Source organism: Cupressus sempervirens, chromosome 2, assembly GCF_028749045.1.
Source record: "Cupressus sempervirens isolate cs-2001-9-10 chromosome 2, ASM2874904v1, whole genome shotgun sequence".
Taxonomy (NCBI): domain Eukaryota; kingdom Viridiplantae; phylum Streptophyta; class Pinopsida; order Cupressales; family Cupressaceae; genus Cupressus; species Cupressus sempervirens.
Genome location: NC_143119.1, coordinates 146,685,479 through 146,709,831, shown reverse-complemented (window position 1 = coordinate 146,709,831; position 24,353 = coordinate 146,685,479). Strand labels below are relative to the sequence as shown.

Here is a 24,353-nt window from a genome sequence, read left to right as displayed (position 1 = left end):
GTATTGCCTCGATCTTTGTGTAGTCAATTCCTTCCTTAAATCACGCATCAGCCTTCGAGCGGTCCAATTGAAATTATCATTCCCATTACTAATTCAAATCTTACGATCGTTTAATTCAAATCCTCTTCCGCTATTCCTTCTTTTACTCCTATCGTTTCCTCTTCTTCCTTTTTTCTTTTACTCCCCAACTTTTAATAAAATATTTTAATAAGTCTAATTAATTAAATGGCCCTAAAAATTAAATAATATCACAAGGACTTTTTTAATTAATTGATTTAATTGATAAAGGGCCCAAATAATAAAAATAATTAAAGTTTGCTAGCCGAGGTTTTATTTGTAATCCTTTGGGAAGATTCCCTAAAGCCCATAAGGTTAGTTTGTAGGTTGTTGTAGGCATGCAATCTTGGATTATTTTATTGTACTATGAGTTCTTGTTGGAGTTTAGTATTGTTCACTACTTCGAAAGTGGAAGATCTTCCCTACTTGGCTAGTTCGGTGTCGGCGGGATTCAACCCTCACCCTATTCTGATTCTTTGTATTATTTTGTTTTGGATCTGACACATCTAGAGTGCCATCTTTGTTTGCTAATATAAATTCCATGTTTGGTGACAATTTGCATACATTTCTTTTCCTCGGTGAATATCTCTGTTGGTGAATATCTTGTTTATATTGGCCATCCAATTAATAGTGCACGTCTGTTTTGGGCATCTCAGTCTTCATTTCCTAGACCTACACCTACAAACATTTCCTGGACCTACAACTACAGTCATTTCCAGATCCCCTTCGGACCAAGATTGCCTTTGAACCAAGATCCCCTTCGGATTGAGATCCTTTTAGGACCGAGATAGGCTTCGGCTAAGATCCCCTTTAGATCAAGATTGCCTTCGGACTGAGATAGCCTTTGAATTGAGATCCCCTTTAGATCGAGATTGTCTTTGGCTGAGATTAGCTTCGGGCCGTGATTGCCTATGGACAGAGATCGCTTTCGGGCCAAGATTGCCTTCGGAACATTATAGTCCTTCAGACAGAGATCACCCTCGAGGTGAGATCATCTTCAGAACATTATAGTGGTATCAGAGTTGATGATTTTGCTAGCGTATTGGAGAATTAAGAGTTTGGACTTGGATTACACTATGGCATCCAACCGATTGGAAGGCACCTTTTTTTGTCGAATACTTTTGCATGCCAAATGTTGGATGGTCAAGTGCAAGATGAAAGATAAAGTGGTTGGTGACATCATTTACCACAAAGACAAAATCTATTTGGTACTTAAGTCCAAGATGAAGGAAAGTATTTTGGAGGAAGATACTTGGCATAAATATCGCCCAACCAACACTTGACCATCAACCGGATGAAAATATGGGTTCTGCTAGTGACCCTTTGAATAAGCAGGCTCTATCGGTAGTTGTTCAGCTTCCAGGTGATGTGGATTGGTTGTTGTCTTTGTTCACTAGTTGGTTTCCTGTTTAACGGTTCATTGTGTTACGGGTTTGTTGATTGTTCTTCACCAGTTTGTGTTCTTCATTTATCAGTTTGTATATCATGGCTTGGGTTGGAAGATTTGGATCGATGAAGTTGTTCGAGGTGGCAATCAAGGATTTTTTACAAGAGCAATATTTAAAGTTGGTTAAATATGGAGTTTACCCTTTGGTTGGGTAGGAGGCATACATGATTGCCACCTCTTCATGTGAGGGGCATCCTCTTGGAAAGTACAAGTTGTACTTAAGCTATGAGATCCCTAAAGAATTTATGAGCATGATTTGATCATTGAGGCGTCTAGTGGGATCCTAATGACTCTGGGCATGGCCATGTTCATATTAGAGTGCCACAGAGAAAGATTGATGGATATTTACTTTTCTTGCCTACATCCAAGTGCGTGTATGTGATCATGATCTGGCATGAAGACTTCAGTAGATACAAGTTACAACTATCAGTGTCCGCACTTGATTTGGGATCCTGGAGGTGCAATCGGCAAACTGCTTGATGATGGATTGCTTGAGGGCAAGCGATCTTTGGGCGGCAAGGATTTGTAATTTCCTTAATTTTTAATTATTTAATTAATTAAACGATTCTAAAAATTAAATAATATCACAAGGGCTTATTTCATTAATTGATTTAATTAATAAAGAGCCCAAATAATAAAATAATAATTAAAAATTGTTAGCCAAGGTTCTCTTTGTAATCCTTCGAGAAGTTTTCCAAAGCTCTTTATAAGGCCAGTTTGTAGGTTGTTGTATGCATGCAATTTTGGATTATTGTATTGTATTGTGAATTCATGTTGGAGTTCAGCATTGTTCACTATTTCGGAAGTGAAAGATCTTCCCTACCTAGCTAGTTCAGTTTCGGTGGTATTCAACCCTCACTCTATTCCAATTCTCTATATTATTTTGCTTCGGATCTGGCACATCGAGAGCGCCATCTTTGTCTGCTAATAAAAATTCCATGTTTGGTGAGAATTTGCATACATTCCTTTTCCTTGGTGAATATCTTTGTTGGTGAAGATCTTGTTTATATTGGCCATCCAATTGTGTGCATCTGCTTTGGGCATCTCAATTTTCATATCTTAGACCTACACGTACAATCATTTCTCAGACCTATAGCTATGGTCATTTCTAGATCACCTTCGGACAGAGATCCCTTTTGAACTGAAATGGCCTTCGAATTGAGATAGGCTTCGGCCAAGATCGCCTTCGGACCGAGATCACCTCTAGACCGAGATTGCCTTCGGAGCGAGATCCCCTTAATACAACTTGTAAAGAATGTTTTTACAATGCACAATGTTCAAGCTACCACCCAACCAAGCCAACACCCTGATCTACAAAAACTCGAAGACATGACTGAATGATTGGGTTAACTAGAAGGAGGCTCTACAGGAGTTCCAAATTTGTCATTTCCTGTCATTCCTGAACCCTAGCTTCAAAATTTCAAAATTTCCACTTGATTTGACAATTGACACTGTCATTACTGCAAAAAAAAACCCATGGTGTCGTCCTCCGTACAATCACCACCAATGAAAATAAAAAAATTATAATCTGGGTGATTATGCCTTCAACTAGTTCAATTCATAATGCCACATGGATCAACTTGATCAAGAAAACAAAAAATGTATGAGGCTTCCTCTGTAGGTTTCAACCAGTAATTTTATTTGCCTCCAAGAAAATTTATGTTTACATTTTGATTAATTTTTTCCTCTTATCATTTTCACATTTTCAAAACACAAGCAAAACACAGGAACAAGCTACCTAACCAATGTCACTTGGAAGTTCGAGCACAGGTGGGATAAAACCTTGGGTTTTCTCATCCATCAATGCATTAATTTTCTATTCAGGCCATTCCTCATCTCTTCTTTGCCTGTGAGGGTTTTGATCTCGAACTTGCAAACTACGAACCATGGCTACTTCATTTGCACGACTCAAATATACCTTGTTTTGCATGACCTTCACATCTTCATCAAGTACATGCATTATAACTAGCATTTTGAGCATGTACCACCCTTCCCATGCTTGTTTAAACCATGCATGCCTTTGGCCTTCTGTAAACCTCCACACAAAGGGAACAAAATTTGTTCCTTCAATTCGCTCAATACCCAATTTCTTCTCTCCAATCCACAATCCCACTCTTGAAGTGGAGAAATGAAGAATTTCCTCCATTCCAATCCTAGACCTGGCTGGAACCAATTTCATCATTACAAACCTAACCCTTGCCTTTTGCTCTCCAAGCTGAAGAACCCAAGCTATAATCATGGAGTAGACATCTATGTTGTGTGATGCCTATTGTTGACCTCAAAAACATTTCACCCACCGCCCTTTTGATAACCTTTGAAAGAAATTCATGCTCGAAGGCAAACATACTAGACAATCTTTGTTTTATGACTTGACCATAAAAGAGATGTTGGTGGTTCAGTTCTGTCACAATAAAGGAAGTTTCCATTTTCTTGTTTTTTAGACCCAGTGACAGCCACCTCAATTTTGAGGAACGAGCAGTTTGACAAGCTAGAGAATGGAGAAAGGAGTTGTGAAAACCTCATTATGAAATGTTAAAACATCTAGTTCATTTAATGAGGCACGCCTTGCTAAACGTACTCATCATCCCTTGGTGGAAACATTTATGTTTATATTTGAAAACAGATGAAATCAATTTGATTGTAACATGTGAAGGACAACAAACTTCAAACATCCTTGACATTCTATCTAAAGTTTACAAGATTCTTAAAAAGGTTGCACACTGCCCAACTAGTTACTTGTGGAAAGTCCATCTCCCGCAACTAAAACTACCTCTATGAAACCTTCAATCACCACTTCATTAATGCTCAAATTTAGAGCACAGTTGGACATTCTTTCCGCTTCTTGATTGTCTTGTCTTGTGATGTGTGTAACTTTAAAATCCTCCAGAGTGGAGAGTTCTTGTCTGATGTTAAGGATATGGTTTTGGAGATGCCAAGCATCTAGTGAGCCTTTTGTAATTGCGTTGATAATGATGAGAGAGTCCCCTTTTACATGTAGGTTAGTTACCCCCAGTTTCTTGAAAACCTTGATGGCTAAAAGGGCTGCTTCTTCTTCAACCACATTATATGTACTTGTTGGCAGTGGGCCAATGTCCCTCGTGGGGTTTGCGACATGGCTTAATTGTCTCCAGTGCTTCTATAAGACTATTGGTTGTATTAGGCATTGATAGGTTGACCTTTTGGTGCAACGACAACCTTGACCTTTCTAACAATTGGTATTAGAGCTTGGTCACAAGTTTGAATCCCACAGGCCACAATGAGTGACGCTGGGAGGGGGATTGTTGGCAGTGGGCCAGCATCCCTTGTGGGGTTTGCGACATGGCTTAATCGTCTCTTGTGCTTCTACAAGACTATTGGTTGTATCAGGCATTGATAGGTCAATTTTTTAGTACAATAATAACCTTGGCCTTTCTAACAATGCTGCCCCTTAATCTTTTGCCTCCAAGCACAATTAAGTCTCCCAAGGCATCTCTAATGATAAATCCTACTCCTGAAGGTCTTGGGTTACCCTTTGAGGCCCCATCAAAGTTGCATTTCCACCCTCCCCTAGGAGGTTTTTCCCAAACTACATCCTTCTTAGAACCATCATTAGAAGTAAGATTAACCTTACTGACCCGATTCATAGGCAAAAGGGTTTGTGGTAATCTAGTGTGAATTGAACCGTGGTTGATGTGTAGCACTAGGATCATAAGCTTAACACTATGCCTCACGACTTGCCTTCACGACAACTCGGCTACTCACTCAACCTTTCATCTATTGTAATTTAATTTTATTTAATTTTATTGATTTTTAGATCTTATTTTATTCATAATAGATCGTATTATTATTTATATTTATCTATTGTAATAATATTTTATTACTATTTATTATTTTTTAATATATTAATACTTATTGTAATGTATGATTTTATTATCATTATTTATTTAATAATATTATCTTATTTAATTATTATTATTATAATTCTATCTTGAAATAGGGACATGACATTATCCCTATCTGAGATAATACTTTTAGGTAACCCATCCAACCTCACAATATCCTCAAAGAAAAGATCTACTATATGAACTATATCTGAAGTCTTTTACAAGGAATAATATGTGGCATCTTTGAAAATCTATCCACTACAACAGATATTGAATCATTACCTCTTTGTCTTAGGTAAGCCAAGAACAAAATCCATGTTGATGTCTTCCCAAGGTGAGTTAGGAACAGGTAATGGTGCATACAATCCAGTATCTTGACTTACTCCCTTTGGAACTTGACAAACTTTGCAACTCCTCACAAATTTTTGAACATCCCTATACACTTACGGCCAAAAATACTTCTTAAGCAAACTCAATGTCTTGTCAACATGAAAGTGTCCTGCTAATCCACCACTATGTTTCTCCTTGATCAAATTATTCCCTATTGAAACTCTAGGTATACATAACTAAATACCTTTGAACAACATACCTTCTTGAATGAAATAACCATTCCACTTACTCTTCTGATAAGTGATAGGTGCCTTACATGCTTTCTAAGCTTCTGCAAAATCAAGGGTTGCATCATACAAACCCTTTATGTCATCAAAACCAAGAACTTCAACTCTCATCTAAGTCAACAAAGATCTTCTTTTTCTCAATGCATCTGCAACTCTATTGGACAAACTAGTTCTATGTTTCAACACAAATATAAAATTCTGTAGGTACTCAACCCACTTCACATGTCTTTGATATAATTTACTCTAGCTTCCCAAATGTTGCAACGCTTTATGACCGGTATACAATACAAATTCCTTATGTATCAAATAATGTCTCCACTTCTTCAAAGCTTGAGCAATAGCATAGAACTCTTAATCATAAACAAAATATATTTTGTTAGCATCATTCAACTTTTCACTGAAGAAAGCAACTGGTCTACCTGCTTGACTCAACATAGCTCCAATTGCACAACCACTTGCATCACTATTAACTTGAGATACCTTCGAGAAATCAGGCAAAGCTAAAAAACCTAACAATGCAACCTTTTGCTTCAATGTCTCAAAACTCTTATCAGCTCTATGTGCTCACTTGAAATCCCTTTTGTCTCCTCTCATTGTCTTAGTCATAGCATTACAAACAGAACTGAAATTACTGATAAAATTTATAAAATTAGCCAAGCCATGAATAGATCTTACCTCTCCAATATTATTAGGTGTAGGCCACTCCAATATGGTTTTAACCTTTTTAGGATACATCCTCAAACCATTAGCTGAAATCCCAAATCCCAAATACACTATCTCCTCTTTCATAAAAGAACATTTCTTCATGTTAATCTGCAACTTTCATCTTTCAACCTATGCAACACCTGTCTCAGTGATCTGCCCTACAATTAGTGAAAATCATAATGTCATCCATATACACAATCACACACTTGCTTAAGAATTTCTTTAGAACTTCATTCATTAACCTTATAAAAGTACTAGGTGCATTGGTGTCACAATAAATTTTTTGATAATAGATACATATGATTTGATTCATGTTATTAATTACTAAAATTGATTTAATGTTATTAATTATTTTATCAATATGGACTAGAGGTCAAAATAATAAAATACTAAATATTATTAACAATTAATATAAATATTTAATTCTAACTCCAAATAATTATATTATATATAACCAAATCAATATTATTTGCTATAAGAATAATAGAACACTAATATAATTAAACAATAATTAAATATCATTGATATCAATAATATTGATGTTTATAATATCATCATTTATAATTAACAATAATAAAAATGGCCCAAAAAATTTAAGTTTCTATACTAATAATAATAATCAAGCTAGCCTAAAAATGCTGCTCATTACGCAAATTACGGTGGGCAAATATACTTGGATGGGACGTGACCTTTCCCTTGGGTCACGTCACCCTATTTAATGGGGAGACCCACGTCATAATCCACACTGATTGGCAAAAGTGAAAAAAGAACAATAAAGAAAATGCCTGAGAAGGACAACAAAATGGAGCACACTTGGTTTTTGTGATCTATAAGTAGGTCACAAGCCAAAGTTGACTAGACAAATCATATTATTGTTAATCATGACCAAAGGCAAAGCATTTTGATTTAAGACTTATTGTAAGTCCAAGCATAGAAGGTGGTCCTGAAGTTAAAAAGCTTAAGGTATATTTTCTAAGTAAATTAATATGATGATATGTTCTTTTCATTTATGTAAAATAAGACATTTTAAATCAAATGAATAACCATTACTTATATTAAGTTCAATAGAGGAATATAATTTTGAGTCTAATAAGATCGTAATTAATACTATGAATAATTTGTGGATAACTCTATAAGACCTCTTGTATTAGTACATAGTGGATAGGGAGTGTGCACAAGGGGAGGAGTAAAATGCTCACAATGGGGCAAGAGAATCCCAATATGGGAACCTTGTGTAGATCCAACAATACATCTGCCATCCATTACGAGATTTGATACACGGGGGACTATGCATGATATCCCAAATTACTAATAGTATTGGGTTATGTTATTTACAAATTGTTTAATATAATCAAGAACTAAATTCTAAAGGTCTTCACTTACATTCTAGGATTATATTAATTCCACCTAGTAAAAAGGGTCATCTTAATGAATTAAACCAAAAGGCATAACCAGCCACTCATACAAACCTTGTTTTGTTTTGAAAGTAGTTTTCCAGTCATCTCCTCCTCTAATTTAGATATGATGATAGCCACTCTTCGAATCAATCTTGGTAAAGTATTTTGCTCCACCCAAACAATCCATGATTTCATCCATCCTAGGCAATGGAAACTAGTACTTCACTATAATCTTGTTTATAGCTCTAAAATCGGTGCACATTCTCCATTCTCCATTCTTCTTAGGTGCTAACAGAGATGAAACTGCACAAGGAATCAGACTTTCTTTGATCAAACCTTTTTGCAATAGTTTTTGATCTTGTCTATTCAATTTCTCATTCTTTGTAGGTGTCAACTGGTGAGGTGCTTTGTTAGGCGAACTAGCCCCTGGAACTAAATCCGTATAATGATTATACTTCTAAATGGTGGTAATCCATCTGGTACATTATCAAAAATAATCTCTTGATACTCTGTTAGCAACTCCTTGATTTCCATAGGTGTATCATCTTTTGATTTCGGAACAGGTTTATTATAAATCAAAGCATAACAAATATCTTCTCTTTGTAACACCCTTATGAGTTGTCTACCTTCAATTAAATAGATCCTAATAGAAGTACAATTTTCATTAGTAGACACTTCAATTAATGGAAACAATACTTGCTTCATTCCATTAGCCATAATAGTATATTGATTCAATGCCCCATCATGCACAATTCGTCTATCATATTGCTATGGTCTACCCAACAAGATATGACAACAATCCATATGCATAATATCATAGAGTACTTCATCATGATAATTCCCAATTGGAAGTTTCACAAGACATTGTTTATTTACGAAAAGTTTGTGCTCATCTCTGATCCATGAGATCTGATAGGTTTAGGACACTTTAGCCTCTGCAACTGCAACTTTGTAACCATCTCTGATGCCAAATTCTCCAAACTCCTACTATCAACGATCACTTTGCAATACTTTCCTACAACTCTACATCTTGTCCTGAATATCTTCATCCGTACTTTCTTCCACAATGCTCTTTTGATCATCAAAATTTCTCCATTTTTTGGTGTATCTTTGAATCAGGTGAATCCTCTTTCACCAGTCCATTTCTGCTACTGCTGCTAATCTTCTTATCTCCATTGAGACATGCAATGTCCTATGTCCTTCCTCACCACACTTGTAACAAGTGCCCTTGAACCAATTCTTGTCATCTCTCCTTCGACTATTATCTCTATACTAGCCACCTCTTTGGTAACTTCCTAGACTTCTGTATGTACTTTATCCTTTCCATTCTAACTTGCCTCTATCCTGGTTTGTCTTTCCTTGATCAGATCTGCCACCTTCTCCATAGGATCTACCTCTACCTCTCTGAAATCCTCCACCTTTACCTCTTGGTCTTTGCTTATGTCTCTTGTTCAACTTGTCTTTTGTCTTCAATGCAAATTGATAAGCCTTGTCAATAGTACCTATCTTAACCAAACTTATTTCATCTTGAGCAGAAGTCCTTAAACCATTCAAATATCTAGCAACCCTTTCAACTTCATCATCCAAATGTTCATATTTGATATCTAATCTACAAAGTTCCTTAGTATACGCCTTCACATAACTATCCATTTGCTTCAAATTTTGCATTGTCCTTAACAAACAAGTTGACAATCATAGGGCAGAAATTTACCTTTCAACTTGTTAATCATCTTGTCCCATACTGATCTTCTCTTTACCTTTCCTTTGTTGACCAGTCTAGAAATGTTCCCACCACAAGGATGCATGTCCTTTCAACTTAGTGCTTTTCATCTTCTCCTTATCTGCTAGTATGTTCTCACAATCAAAATATATTTCCATCTTAGAGACCTAGTCCATCAACTCATCAGAGTCCAATTTACCACTATATTTAGGAGGATTGAAATGAGGTATGGAACCAATGCTTTTCAAATCTCTAAGGAATCTTTCATCCCCATCTTCTAGAACAGGTGCTGGTGTTGCTCCTTCAACTTGCACTTGTTTGGCTTCATCTTCACTTTCATCCTCAACAAGTCTTCCTCTTCTTTGGGTTGTTTCTACAACTTTAAGTCTAGCATAGATCGGTCTCAATATGTCCATCACTCCATGATTTGTCTCTCTTGCCACAAACCATCTTTGCAACCATCTTCAATTGTAGGTCAGCTCGCACCCTGTCACCCCACAACCAAATCACGAACTAGAGCTTGCAAAGAAACCAAGCTCTGGTACAACTTGATGCGGTCCAAGGTGGAGAAATCCCAAAATGAGATGTCAACCCTGCAAGACAACCACATAAGCAATAACATAGAATTGAGAGAGAAACAATGTGAATTCAATTGATTAAACCAACAAGCACATCAAATTTTCGGGGCTGTAAGGCCTTCCTAGTTACTGCCAATACAAACAATAACACACAGATTGAGTGTGATCGATTGTCAACAACCTATGACCCTACAGGATGCCCCTAACTTGATCTCTATCTTCCTGGATCCTACTTCCCATGAGTGCAAACCCTAACTTTATACCTAATCCCCATAAGTCGACATTCAAATGTTACATATCCTTGGGTAAACGTTTTAGACCTGTCAACCTTCAATTTCAAGTAATTACAATAAATATGTAAACTTATAGAAACGATCCACCCATGAAGTCAGCTAAACAAAAATCCTCCTCGAGATCCACATCGAACAACTTCATCGATCCAAATCTTCCAACCCAAGCCATGATATACAAACCGATAAATGAAGAACACAAACTGGTGAAGAACAATCAACAAACCAGTAACACAATGAACCGTTAAACAGGAAACCAACCAGTGAACAAAGACAACAACCAATCCACCATTGACCAAAACTCAATCCAAACAAAGCGCGATCATAAAGATATGATCTCCAAAATGTCCTTAACCGGAATCCAAGATAGCAATCAAAATCTCGCAAATGTGCATGAGTGCTGACAAAAACTCTAAAACTAGATAACAAGAACAAGAATAAAACAAAGTTGATGCAAGATTGCCAAGGACCCAAGTTGCTCTTGCATCAAACATATAATAAAGAGAAATTCAGCCAAGTAAGAGAAGAATTAGACAGAGGTTCAATGAAAAGAAAATTTGAAAAGTTTGTTGAGAAGATTGCAGATAAAGAAGGTATTAGCAAAGAAGTATCGACAGCGACGAAAAAGGGAATGGACACCGATGAAAAAGGGAAGCGGAGTTCCATCAAAGGTTGAATTGGGAAATTCAAGATCATAACTTGTAAAGGACAGCACCACAAAAAATATAGAGGTGCTAGACACAGCTACTGTTGAGGTAACAAAAGTTGAGGTTACTCCACAACCTCGTAAGACTACAAGGAAATCTACAAGGACTCCTCCCACTCCTAAGTCAGAAAAACTAGTTGAACAGGTACGCCCTGGAGCTACAAGGCACAAGGACTAGGTCCCAAGAAAGCTAAGGTCGCAATACAAAAGAAGGCTGATAAAGGTAAGAAAACAGATAAGTCAAAAGATGAATCTAAGGCAGCAAAAGAAGAAACTCCAAAAGTTGTAGAGATTGACATTTAAGGGGAAGAAAGAAAATGGAAGCCTGACTTGAAGAACATCACATCAAGGATTGAGAATAAAGGCAAATTGGATCAAACTGAGAAATATTACATTAAGTACATTGAAGATGACCAAACCATCTTTGATAATTAAAATTGTCAAGTATTTGTTGATTTTAAGAGAAACCTTTTAGAGATAAAAGGTAGTATTCCAAATTCCATTAATGATAAATTGGATGTAAGAAGGCAATTAGCACTAGAAGAAGATTAGAAAATAAGAGAAACAAAGCTATGCCAAATATGTACTTTAGTCACAATTGATGAGATGAAGAGGATTTTAGAGAGAACAAGGCCTATAATGAGGACAAAGATGAGAATTGTAAAGATAATAGCTGGATTATATGAAGAGATAGCAAAAGAAATAGAGAAGACTTTAGCAGAGGTTCTAGATGAACCAGGTATGAGGACAAAACACACATTTGAATCTTCATATAGATCAGTTGGAATCTCTATGAGAAAGCAATCAGTCAAACCTCTTGAGGAAACTGATGATGCCAATCAGTTCTACAGTATTTTTAGGCAGCCACACTTCTTTGTAAGAGGTATTCCAGTCACACTTGACACTACTTGGTGCAGAGGCACCTAAATTTCAAGAGAATAAGGAGGTTTAGAGTCCTTAAGTCATATGTTGAATTAATGTGATCCATTTATTATAATGTATTTGAGTTTTTTGAGTCAAGATGTAAAGGCTAGAGAAGCCATTTGTAATAAGTTGTCAAAATTGCAAGGTTGCACGGGTACGTGGGTACGGGAACGGGAACGGGTGCGGGAACGGGTACGGGTACGCATATTTTTCAAAATACGGGACGAGGGTACGTGTGTATGCCTATTTTTTCTATATAATTAATATTTTATAGAAAATATAAAAATCAAAATATATGTCATGAGTCATGACATTGAGCATTCAAAACAAGAAATTTGAAATATATATATATGCTATTGCTGAATGTTTAATGTTTAAAGTATTTTTCATAATAGGGGACGGAGGTACTTGGGTATGTCAAACTTATTTAAAAATTATACCTTTATATTTATAAAACATCTGAAATTATGAGTCATGACAATGGTTTTTCAAAACAAGAACAGTGATAAAGTTTGCAAATGTAATGTATTGTTTTCAGTTTCAGATTTGCTATATGTTTGAAATAATAATACATGATAAATGCTTAGATGCATAACAAAGAAGGCAGACTTTAAACATGAACAAGAGGATCCTAAATCATATAACAATGACACATTGCAAATGATAAACTTATGACTTGAACAGTGATAAAGTTTATTGTTATGAGTATCAAAGTTTCAAACTGATTTGGTATTGAATTACATTTGATAAACAACAAGCTAATACAAAAAAAAAAAAAAAAAAAAAAATCAGAATCTTAATCAAGGTCCTTAGCTATGATGCTCTCCACCGAGTACCCGGTACGTGGGATACGTGTACCCGGTACTTAGGTACGTGGGTACTCGGTGGGTACGAGTACCAGGGGTGTGGGTACGAGTACCCATGCAACCTTGCAAAATTGTAAAAAGAGGTCTTGACATGATCAATAATGTCAAAATGTTTATTTAATAGGTGAATGGATCTATTGGTATCCATCTAAAGTCATTTGAGTCATAATATTGGTCTATGTTGGGTTTGTATGAAAGTTGTAATGCAAAAATGTATAAAGTGCATAAAATGTTGTCAAGAATGCAAAGGGGTTAAAAGAATGTAATGGATTGGTTTAAAAGGTGGTTGGCAAGTTGTAAACCACCAAAACTACTATAAAAGCATTATATTGGTTGTTCCAAATAGAGATGAATGAATGAGAAGAAGAAGAGATAATTTTGAATCAATTGGTTTCTTAAGAACTTGTCATTTTGATTGGTGTTAACTATTTTTGTGTTGGTTCTAGGTATTGTACGGCCATTTACAGTTTGGAAACCATGTATACTTTGTACATTTGAATAGTAGGATGAGTAATTTCCTTTCTCCTTTTGGTTTGGAGCAATTTCATTAAGTTTTGAAGAAGTTATGATCATTTTGGTAAAAATAGTTATTGGCAGATTTGAGGATGCCCAACTACAGTCGGATTGAAATGTTTGGTATGGACATATTTGGATGAAACATGAACTCTATTTATATTTATTGGAAAGATATGTGAACTATCTTTCATTTCCAATTGGTTTGAGTCATTTTCATTCAGATTTGTGTAAGTTATGGATATTTGAGTGAAGACTGGTTTTTAAGGATCTCCATTGAAGATGCAGGCAATGATTTGTGATTGTAGAACTATTTATGAATTGGAAGAATTTATGGCTTACATATTATGAAAATATATTCATAGAGAATCCATTTGAAATTGGTTTGGTTTCATTTGGAGTTGTTTTGAGCAAGTTATTGGATGCCCTAGGCAGGGTTACTGGTTTTGCTCTTGATTTATGACAGAAAATATGGGTCTTGGTTCAGAGAAAATAATTTGTAATTTGTTTATTGGATTGGTCTCAGCTTTGGATATGTTTGAAAAGGGATAATTTGGAACAAATCCTCCAAAGGGTTTGGCAGGAAACATTAAGGATTAAAAGTTATGAATAATGGAATTAGATATGTAAATGGAGAAGGGTTGATGCTTTTGTGTTGGAAAATGCTTTGTTTTGCCTCATGAAATGCCTCTATATAATGAAATTATTGAATTAATGGTGAATGGATCAGAAAAATCATATTGTTTGTTTGCTTTCTAAGGTGTTTTGCATCACTACTTCTGAGGATAATGAGCAGAATCAAGACAATTTCCTGGACGATGTGAGTATTGAAGAAATACAGGGATTCAATGACAAAGTCAACCATTGAGGCCGAGAAAATTTATAAGGATGAACAAGACAAGGAGAAGGAGAAAGAAAAATATGAAGTTATCATAGAGATGTTAGCGAACTGATTTCCTCTTAAAAAAAAATACACAAACTGACCTTGAATTCCTAGAAAGAAGAACAAATTGCACTAACAGTTAGACAAATTGTCATTGAATTGATAATCTTCCTCTGAGTTGAGAGGTACAACTCCCTCATGCAAGATATACAAGGAATGAAAAATCCATATGCTTTTAACCAAAGAGCGAAGGTACATGAGTATGCATAAAATAAACAAACAAACTACCAATAAAGCTGAAAATTAATATAAATGAAACACAATTTACTTATAGAAAACATAACCATAGTATGAATAGGGGAGAGTAATCTTGTAGCACATATAGTTGTTATTCAAAGAACATTGCACAAAATTAAATAATATCCAAAAGTAATCCACAAAAAACATAGAAACAGGGGCCCAAAGAGTGGCAATATTATATTCATATTCAAAATGAAAAGATCATAGTCTTTTTAATTACAAATATCAAAACCAAAAGAGTGCCTTTCTTTACAAAAGATTTTTTTTCTTTCTCCCCCGTTTACATTACAAAAATTCCTTTCTTATAACCCTAATTCCTGCTTTTGTGATGGCAGTTACAAAAAGAACTGAAACGGTTTAGTTTCTGTTATCAAGAAGAGTAACGACTTTAGACTCCAGTTGGCTCTAACTCCATATGGCTTTGTCTACGTCACCATGCAATAGGTTGAGGAGGTCCTCTATAAAGTCCAGAGTTATGTCTCTTCTATTTCAACCATGATAAAACCAAATTCTGCATTGTCTCTCTCCTTCCATCTTGAAGGCATTACTTTTATATTGGGCATGAATGGGAACAATGTCAAAGAACTCCATCTTGCTCTCTGTAGTATCAAGCTGAAACACTGGTTGGGATCTTCACTATTGCATCCTCCTGGAATAGGAATTCCCATCTGGACACAGGAGGAATTGCAATGGATGGTGATCAGAGGGTAAGGTGATCAAGAGATGGATACATACTTTATTTATAATGACTCTGATTGGTTCATTAATAAGGATGGTGTATGAGAGACAAATGTTGTATTCCACCACCTCATGAGAAGACTCAATCTTACCGGTTCCAAGAAAAGTACCTCATTTGGGGGATTACGTAGGGATCGCTTCATTTAATGCGAAGTGACATAATGACAACCATGTCTTGAGAAACTCATCGTCGATTAGACGCCCACTTTCTAAAGCTTCGAAGTTTAGTCGGAGGTTATCAATTTGTGAGAATGGGCGATTAGGTCACTGGGTCGCAGGGATGTGGACGAGGTCACTGTATATAGGTTATCACAAAGGCCGTCTAGGTGACATCGTAGGTTATGATGATGGAGAAAGGGGCAATCAAGCAACTTTGAAGGTTGATTAGGAAATTTTTGAAGTAGATTGCTGCAAGAATCATGGCTAACACTGGATTTGAATGAGGACAAGGACTAGTAGGACAAAGAGAACCTAGAGGAAGAATGGGCTAATGCCTTACCTATCAGGCAACAGAGTCATGAAGGGTTGACATGGAGGAAGTCGCATGTAGAGGGTGAAGGGCAACTGGCCACACACAGCCCAAAACTTAAAAACCACCAAAAACTTTATTTATAACTGTTTGTAGAGGTAAAACCCCTTACCTCAGGATAGCTTCAAAAATTTCACCCAAAACTGTTGACGGATTGGGAAAAATATGAGCGAGTTCTCATCAACGGATTATGACCATGAAGTACAACCAAGAACACCAACCCTGTGGCGACTGCTTCACTTTTAGGTTTCAAACTGGTTGCTTGTAAAATATTTCTGTAGATGCATGCATTCTTATGCAAGGTTATTCTTCACCAAAACTTCTAAATCAATTTCACCCTCCTGCTTGGTTTGTGTAAGATTGCTTGACCCATAATCACTAATGCTTGTATTAAATTCATTAAAGCATGGCATTGTATTTTTTCAAATCAAATTTTGTTACTTTGGACCCCATGAGAAACCAATTTCTTCATGTATAAATAATGCCTACCATTTCTGAAGATTACTTGCCGAAGAAATTTCTTCTTTTTTCTCACAAATAAAATCATCACCGAAAATAACATTCTATTCCTCCATATCAGCATACTTCATCAAATTACCAAATTCCTCCAACATAGGATCAATTTTAGTTATTGGATATTCTTCCATTTCTGTGCGAATAATGTCAACATCAAAGGAACAATTTGGAGGAAGAATGTTATTGGCTCCTTTTAAAGATTCAATTAGCAAATCATTTATTTAAAGGCTGAGATGTACATTTATTTAAAGGCTTAGAATCCTCTTTTGGAGGAATATGCTCAAGCGTATGGAAGCCTCTTTCTTTTCTTTCAAAATCTTTTGAGGAATATGCTCAAGGGTATGGAAGCCTCTTTCTTGTCTTTCAAAATCTTTTTCACCCTTTTCTTGACCAATGAAATTGAAAGTTAAATATTTAGGCTGAGTTATGTGAAAATCTAATTGGTTTGTTTCTTTTGCCTTTATAAGATTTTTAGTTGTCTCTTCAACTTCATAAAAAGAAAGTCTCCATTTGTGGATCACGATCTAAAAATTCTTTTATGGTCCCATGTGAGTTATCATTTTTCTCTCGATATTTTTCACCCATATCGAAAGAAAAGGTTTCTAATTCAAGAGGAAAAGAGGGTATAGAAAGATTTGTATCTTTCTTTGCAAGAGATACATTTAAATTCATTAATCCCAACCTCAGTGACATTGCCATTTGCATCCAAAATTCTACACTAGAACTCCTCAACTTTTGTCCTTTTCAACAAATAGTGAGGAACATAGACATTGTTGTATTCTTTTGATGATGCTTCTTCCACAGGTGGAAGGGATGATTGTTCTTTCTTGTCTGTTTGCATGCACACCAAAAGGAATCTCAAATCTTGTAGTTTCAGTTTGGTGCATATTTTGTGTCATAACCTGATATTTCTCCTACTCAAGATCCTTAAATGCATAATATCTTTGATGCACACATTTCAACAGCCATGCAAATTGATGGTCTTCCCAAGGATGTAAGTTGCTCCTTTCTCCTTCACATATACTTTCTTTGCTAGTCATCTATAGCCAATATCTCTTCTGTGGTTGGTGGATAACTCTTAAACTAATTCATTTTCTCAGCCCAATTGTTAACCATGACTTTGGAATCTTCAAATGTACGGAGTTGACAACCTTCTTTCGGGAAAAGGCACTAATATGAGCATGAAAGTACTGATCTTCTCGCCGTTCTCTAATAGAGTCGCCAAAAATTGGTTAGCTAACAAATTTGCTCTTCAAAAACAAATACGCAAACTAACCCTAAAGCTCGGAAAGAAGAACAAATTGTATTAACAGTTGGATAGATTATCATTGAATTGCTAATCTTCCTCTGAATTGAGAGGTACAACTCCCTCATGCAAGATATACAAGGAATGAAAAATCCATATGTATTTAACCAGAAAGCAAAGGTATATGATTATGCATAAAATAAACAAACTAACTACTAGTAAAGTTAAAAATTAATATAAATGAAACATAATTCACTTATAGCAAATATAACCATAGTATGAACAAGGGAGAGTAATCTTGCAACACATATAGTTGTTATTCAAAGATAATGCACTGTACAAAATTGAATAATATCCAAAAGTAATCCATAGAACACATAGAAATAGGGGCTCAGCGAGTGGCAGTAGAAAATTTCTATTATATTCATATGCAAAATGAAAATATCACAGTCTTTTTCATCGCAAATATTAAATCCAAAAAAGTGCCTTTACAAAATTTCCTTTTTGCTCTCTCCTCCCCCATCACCTTCACATTACAAATATTCCTTTCTTATAACCCTAATTCCTTCTTCCACAACAATGGTTACAAAAAGAATTGAAATGGTTCAGATTCCAGCTGGCTCCATCTTCATATGGCTTTGTAGCAGGTTGAGGAGGTCCTCCATAAAGTCCAAAATTCTTTCTTCTTCTATTTCAGCCATGATAAAACCAAATTCTGCGCGGTTTCTCTCCCCTTCAAGCTCGAAGGCATTGCTTTAATATTGGATATGTCTCGAAACAACGTCAAAGTGCTCCATCTTGGTCTCCATAGTGTCAAGATGAAACACTGCTAGGATTCTTCATTATTACATCCTACCGGAATAGGAATTCCCGTCTTGACACAGGAGGAATTGCAGTAGATGGTGATTAGAGGGCAAGCTGATCAAGAAATGGATATGTACTTTTTTTCTAACTACTCTAATTGGCTCATTAATGAGGGTGGCACGTGAGAAAAGTAAATATTGTACTTTGCCACCTCAAGACAAGACTCAATTTTACTGGTTCCAAGAAAAGTACCTCATTTGGGAGATTACACAGGGATTGCAAAATTTAATGCGAGGTGACATAATGATGTCCATGTCTTGAGAAACTCGTCGTTAATCTCCACCTTTTGAAGCTTCAAAGTTTAGTTAGAGGTTATCAATTTGCGAGAACAGATGATTGGGCAACTAGGTCATCGGGTCACGGGACTTGGAGTACTCAAAGCAAGGTCGCGGTCTATAAGCTTATGACAAAGGCCTTTCGGGCAACATTACGGTTATGATGATGGAGAAAGGGGCGATTGAGCGACTTTGAAAGATAAGAAGGAAAGTTTCGAAATGGACAGGTGCAAGAATCGTGATTAACAAGAGACGGAGGTTAGATCTATGATCAATGAAGGTTTACCTTCATTTATCATAGTAGATGCTAATATAGAGGATAATATTCAGTCAGTTACACCTCCCAAATAGATCACAATAACACAAGGCAACATTGTAGATACATCAGAGGTCAGAAAAAAGGTAATTAAAGCTACACCAGCCACTCCTACTTCATCATTGCAATCATTGTTGGTAAGTTACTTAAGTCATGACATCTCAAGCATAGTGAAAGAAGATCTAGATGAAGATGCTTTAATAAAAATACCTTTAATGACATTTGTGAAAGCAAAAGAAAGTTCAGAGAAGAAATCTAAAAAGCATGTAAGGATATTGGAACAAGTTTTGGACAGATTACAGAAGAATTATCCCTCACATAAAACTTTTGAACGTAATGATATTGTTGAGAATTTGACAAGTGTAATTGAAGAAATTGATATTCATTATACTTCGCTTGTGTAATCAGCCAAAGCCAAGGCAAAGCGTGGATTTGAAAGGGAACAATTTCATAAGGTTTGTGCTAACATTGTGAATGATGTTAAAGTTATTGATGAATGCATGAAGGAAATAAGGGATTGTGTTAATCAAGGAAAACAATTATGCAGTGCTTGTGCAAACTGTGTGAAGTATGTAGAAGATGTTAGCCAATCCATCAAAGATGAGGAAGAAAAGTTGGCAAATTTAGCATTAGATTTTGCTAAGACAAAGCAAAATATTTACAGTGATGGACAAGTTTGCTAGCAAAGTTTTTGATGTTATTAGTGTTCCATAAAAGGAAAGGGACAGTTTTGAGCAGGTTTTTATTATTGCAAAGTTTACTGTCACCCAAGTTAGAGCTGAAGCAGGAACACTTGGAATTCTTGGAGTCTTTCAAAGAAGAGTTATGAGGTTTTTAGACCTAATTACTTACATGGAGCAGAAATTGCAGCTTATGCAATTTTTGGCGTAATTCAAGTAGCTGAAAGCATGAAGAAAACATGGGATACTGAACTTGCTACTTTAAGGAGAAATTTTGCAGACATTCTAAGGTTTGTATAAAGTTTTTAAAGCATGAAGTTTTTGACTTGTACATAGTATATGGGAAACTCACGTTTGTCATTGATGTTAAAGGGGGAGTTATATAAGTAAAAAATGGATAAAGGGGGACTATATGCATGAAGGAGAGTACATCATGATCAGGTCTAAAGATGGTTCTATGAACTAAGTTTTGATTATAGTTTTTGATCAGGACAATTTTTGATGTTTTGGCAATTTTGACAGTCAATTTGTTTTCACTATGTGTTGCCATCAATTCCAAAGGGGAAGATTGTTTTCAAGTAGGCAATTATGAATGCATGGATGTTGTCATTTATGACAACACTATCAGATAGTAAGGTCCCTTGGATTAACACTATGTTTTGGTTTTGGTTCAAGATGAAAATTGTCTAAGTTCAGTTTAAGATAACTGTCACCAGAGGTACTGTTTTGATCAACGAGCTTCACTGGATAGTATTAATGGCCACAATTTTGGATATTGTTAATATGAAGTTTGTATATGATATCTCTATGTTCACTGGAGTTAATGTATCAGTTGGCATTTGTTTTGGTTGGATAAAGTGAAGACAGGTCTATATTGAAGAGTTCAGGATAAGAGGTGAAGATCTGACATTTTGACCTAAGGAATTCAATTGCCTTATCAATTCAATTATTTGGCAATGTAAGGACGACATTCTAGATGTTAACCCTCACTTGGTGAGTTTTGGTAATAAGCTTTGGACAAGTTTTTACCCGTTTCAACTTTAAGGCCGACTAGACAGAACAATTGGAAGGATATATAATGAGGACATTTTGATAATGTGAAGTATCGTGTGTGTATGCACATGTTATGCAAACTTTATGTATGGTGTTGTGATGGTATTTTGATGATTAGATGCAATCACTTGTTGCATGGGCAGAATTAGTTGCAAGATATACAAAGGACTAATTAGATATAGTAGATATCAACACACTCATTTTGGTATAGTATCTACTACTTGTTGTATAGATCTATATCATTGTATGAGCAATGATCTCCATTGTATTACAACTCCTAACAGAGTCAAGATCTCTAACAAGGTCTAGTCCTCAGTCAAGGACTCATGTACTAATTGTATGTAACAAACTCCTAACAAGGTTAATTCTCCTCACAAAGAACTTTCAGATTAGTGCATTGTTGTGGGTACCATCTCCATTGGGTTTTCCCTTGGCCAGGGTTTCCTTGAAAACAATCATGTTGTTATGTGTTTCTAATTGTTGTGTGGATTACTTCTCAACTTATTCATTTGTTCTTGCTCATGGTTAAGTTTGGAAATAATTAGTTGGTGTAAAAGTGTTGCAATACTGATTCACCCTCTACCCTCTAGTATTGTCTATTTCTAAGAGTCCTTATGTGAATCTAATTCACATAGAGACATGTCTCTACATTGAACATGACTTCTCTCTCTCTCTCTCTCTCTCACACACACACACACACACACATACACACACACATATCTGTTATTACTTGTAATGGCACTCAATATGTTATATATAGTTTTTGGAAAACACATAACATATTGATTGCCATTACAAGTAATACCATATATATATATCAGATTCACAAAGCATAATTACAAATCTGCATTTTTATCCTCTTGGAAATCTCTGCAAAAGAAAGGATAATAACAGATTGAAAGGAGATCAACAGAGTTAATTTTGATACATCATATTGAAAATTACAATGCCTCAAATATTGTTAAAAATTATTGATACATCTGATCTAGTACATTTAACAGTATCCTGAACTTATTTTCTACTGCAAATATGCGTATATTTATATATGAAAGTACCCAAAATGAAACTAACCTCAAATAATTTTTTGAACAAATCTGTGAATTAAACCCTTGAACAGCAATAAGGAAAACTACAAGAATAGCTTAGTTTATGTGTATAAGATTTTGAAGGCATTTCAATGTTAAAATAAAAAAATGTAGTAGAAATCATTCATGTTGAATGGCAGTGGTGAGGGAGTTTGCCAACGGTTCTCACGTCTCACTGATAAAGGTATCCATTAAATGGTCCAAATAAATGAGCCGATTTGATGCCTTGATTCGTGCAAATGCTTTTGAGGATTAATTATAAATTATTGAAGATTTTAATGACAATGTTTGTAAAATCTGTTTGTTGATCTGAATGTTAGATATTTATTTCGTGGATGTACCATGTATTGACTTATATCTTTGATGACCAATTTTGTTGATCTGAATGCTAGATATTTATTTCAATGGTGTTTTATCCTGTGCATTGACTTATATCTTTGATGACCAAATTACACGTGTCATCTTTTACCTTTCTGTCATAAATATTGGTAATAATCACAAGCCAGTGGAACCCACAAAGCACATAAAGACCTCTAATTGATGTTTGTACCAGATTCGAGGTAGTTATTAACATATTCACCTGGTGGATTTCATCCTAAAGCCTGTTCTGAATTGGCTGAACTTTTGGTGCGTGTGATTCCTTAGACCTCCCTCGTGCCATAATTTTTAACAATGTGGGGTAATCACTACCAAGTACCTTTTTAGTTTTTTAATTAATTTGGAACTTCCAATTTCAACTCATTTTTACTTTGTGTGGAGCAGAACCAGATTCTTTGCTTCTATGCATAACCTACTTTACAGTTTGGTTGACGTCATTATAAGTGAATAAAATATTTTCCAACTTGGTCTTGATTGCCTGGGTGGTATCAAGATGTTTCATTATTATTTGTGCTTGGACTTAATCTGTTTTCTGCAATTGATGCAGGTCATTTGGAGCACAAATTTTAATAGATGACAATCCAAGATATGCATTGGATTGTGCAGAAAATGGTATCGAGGTTCTTCTTTTTGATTATCAAAATGGATACCCATGGTGCAAAACTGATGACATTTCTTTACATCCTTTAATAAAAAAAGTTCATTGTTGGCAAGAAGTTCACAAACATTTAGCAGCTCGTGTCTTATCGTAACTCTCTAATTTGTCTGATTCATGAATTGTTGGCTCCCCATCAGGCAATAATTCAGGTGATCCACAGTCAGGATGAATTGGTCCTCCATTATAAATTTTACTATTAGTAATCCAAGCTTTTTACGTGTACTTGTTGCCAGCTAACATGGTACCACGTTATGACTGTAAATACAAACAAAAATTGCATGCCTATCATTTATAGATTGATGGCAACATTTGTGTACAATAAAAGTTTCTGAAGAAATATTAAAACATTTCGGTTCTAAGAAACTGTTCCATAATCCCTGGTTTAATGATTGGATAAAAATTGTATGTTACGTTCAACTATTTAAACCTGTATTGTTTCCTCAATGTTTTCTTATTTTCATTCAAATAATATCATGTAACTCACAATTATAACAGCAGAATTGATCATAAATATCATGTCAACTTCAGAAACTGCAGTTTTGACGGTTCCTTTTGATTTAGATATAATATTTAGAGTATATTTCAGAAAAGCGGAAACTATTCCCTTGTGTCTGTGGCTAATTATCCCAAATCTGCAGTGATCCATCTTCACTAAAATTTCTTTAAGGGCCTGATTGGTTGCTAGCATAGGAATTGAAAATTAGAATAGAAAAATGGAATAGGAATGGAAATGGGGAATGCAAATGGAAAAGGGCAATTCCAATCCTGCTTGGTTCATTTGGAATTCGCTTGGGAATATGTTAATCCATTGTTTAGTTATACAAAAATGGAATAGGAATAAGATTAAGTTTTGTATTTAAAAAAACATCTCTTAATTTTTTTTGTTTTAATTTATTATTTTTTGATGAATTTTTTCAACAATGATAAAAATGTTCATTTATTTTCATTTTTATTTTATTCATTCAAGTTAACGAGAAATATAATATAATGAAAAATGTTATAAAAAAATGTTCAAAAAATAAAATTAAAAAATGTTCAAAAGAATATTTAAAAATAAAATCAGATTAGGAATAGGAATGACCTATTCCAATAACAAATATTTTTTGGCATAGACTTATGCTCATTTTAGGGGCAAAATTGGAATATGTC

At 35.2% G+C, this 24,353-nt stretch overlaps 1 protein-coding gene across 4 annotated transcripts in view; it reads left to right on the top strand.

The window, feature by feature from the left end:
* LOC149571466 (uncharacterized) overlaps positions 1-23,578 on the top strand; it is a 141,002-nt gene extending 117,424 nt beyond the window's left edge. The window contains exons 6-8 of one of the 4 annotated variants that reach the window (XR_016359821.1): positions 22,722-22,842; positions 23,094-23,158; positions 23,342-23,578. Coding sequence is in view for 2 of the 4 variants with exons in the window: in XM_089812981.1 (XP_089669107.1) it covers positions 23,094-23,298 (205 nt within the window). In the remaining 2 variants the exon portion in view is untranslated. Of the gene's footprint in view, positions 1-22,721; positions 22,843-23,093 lie in introns of all 4 variants that reach the window. The other 3 variants (XR_016359820.1, XM_089812982.1, XM_089812981.1) reach the window with 3 other exon arrangements.
* Positions 23,579-24,353: the final 775 nt, after the last annotated feature.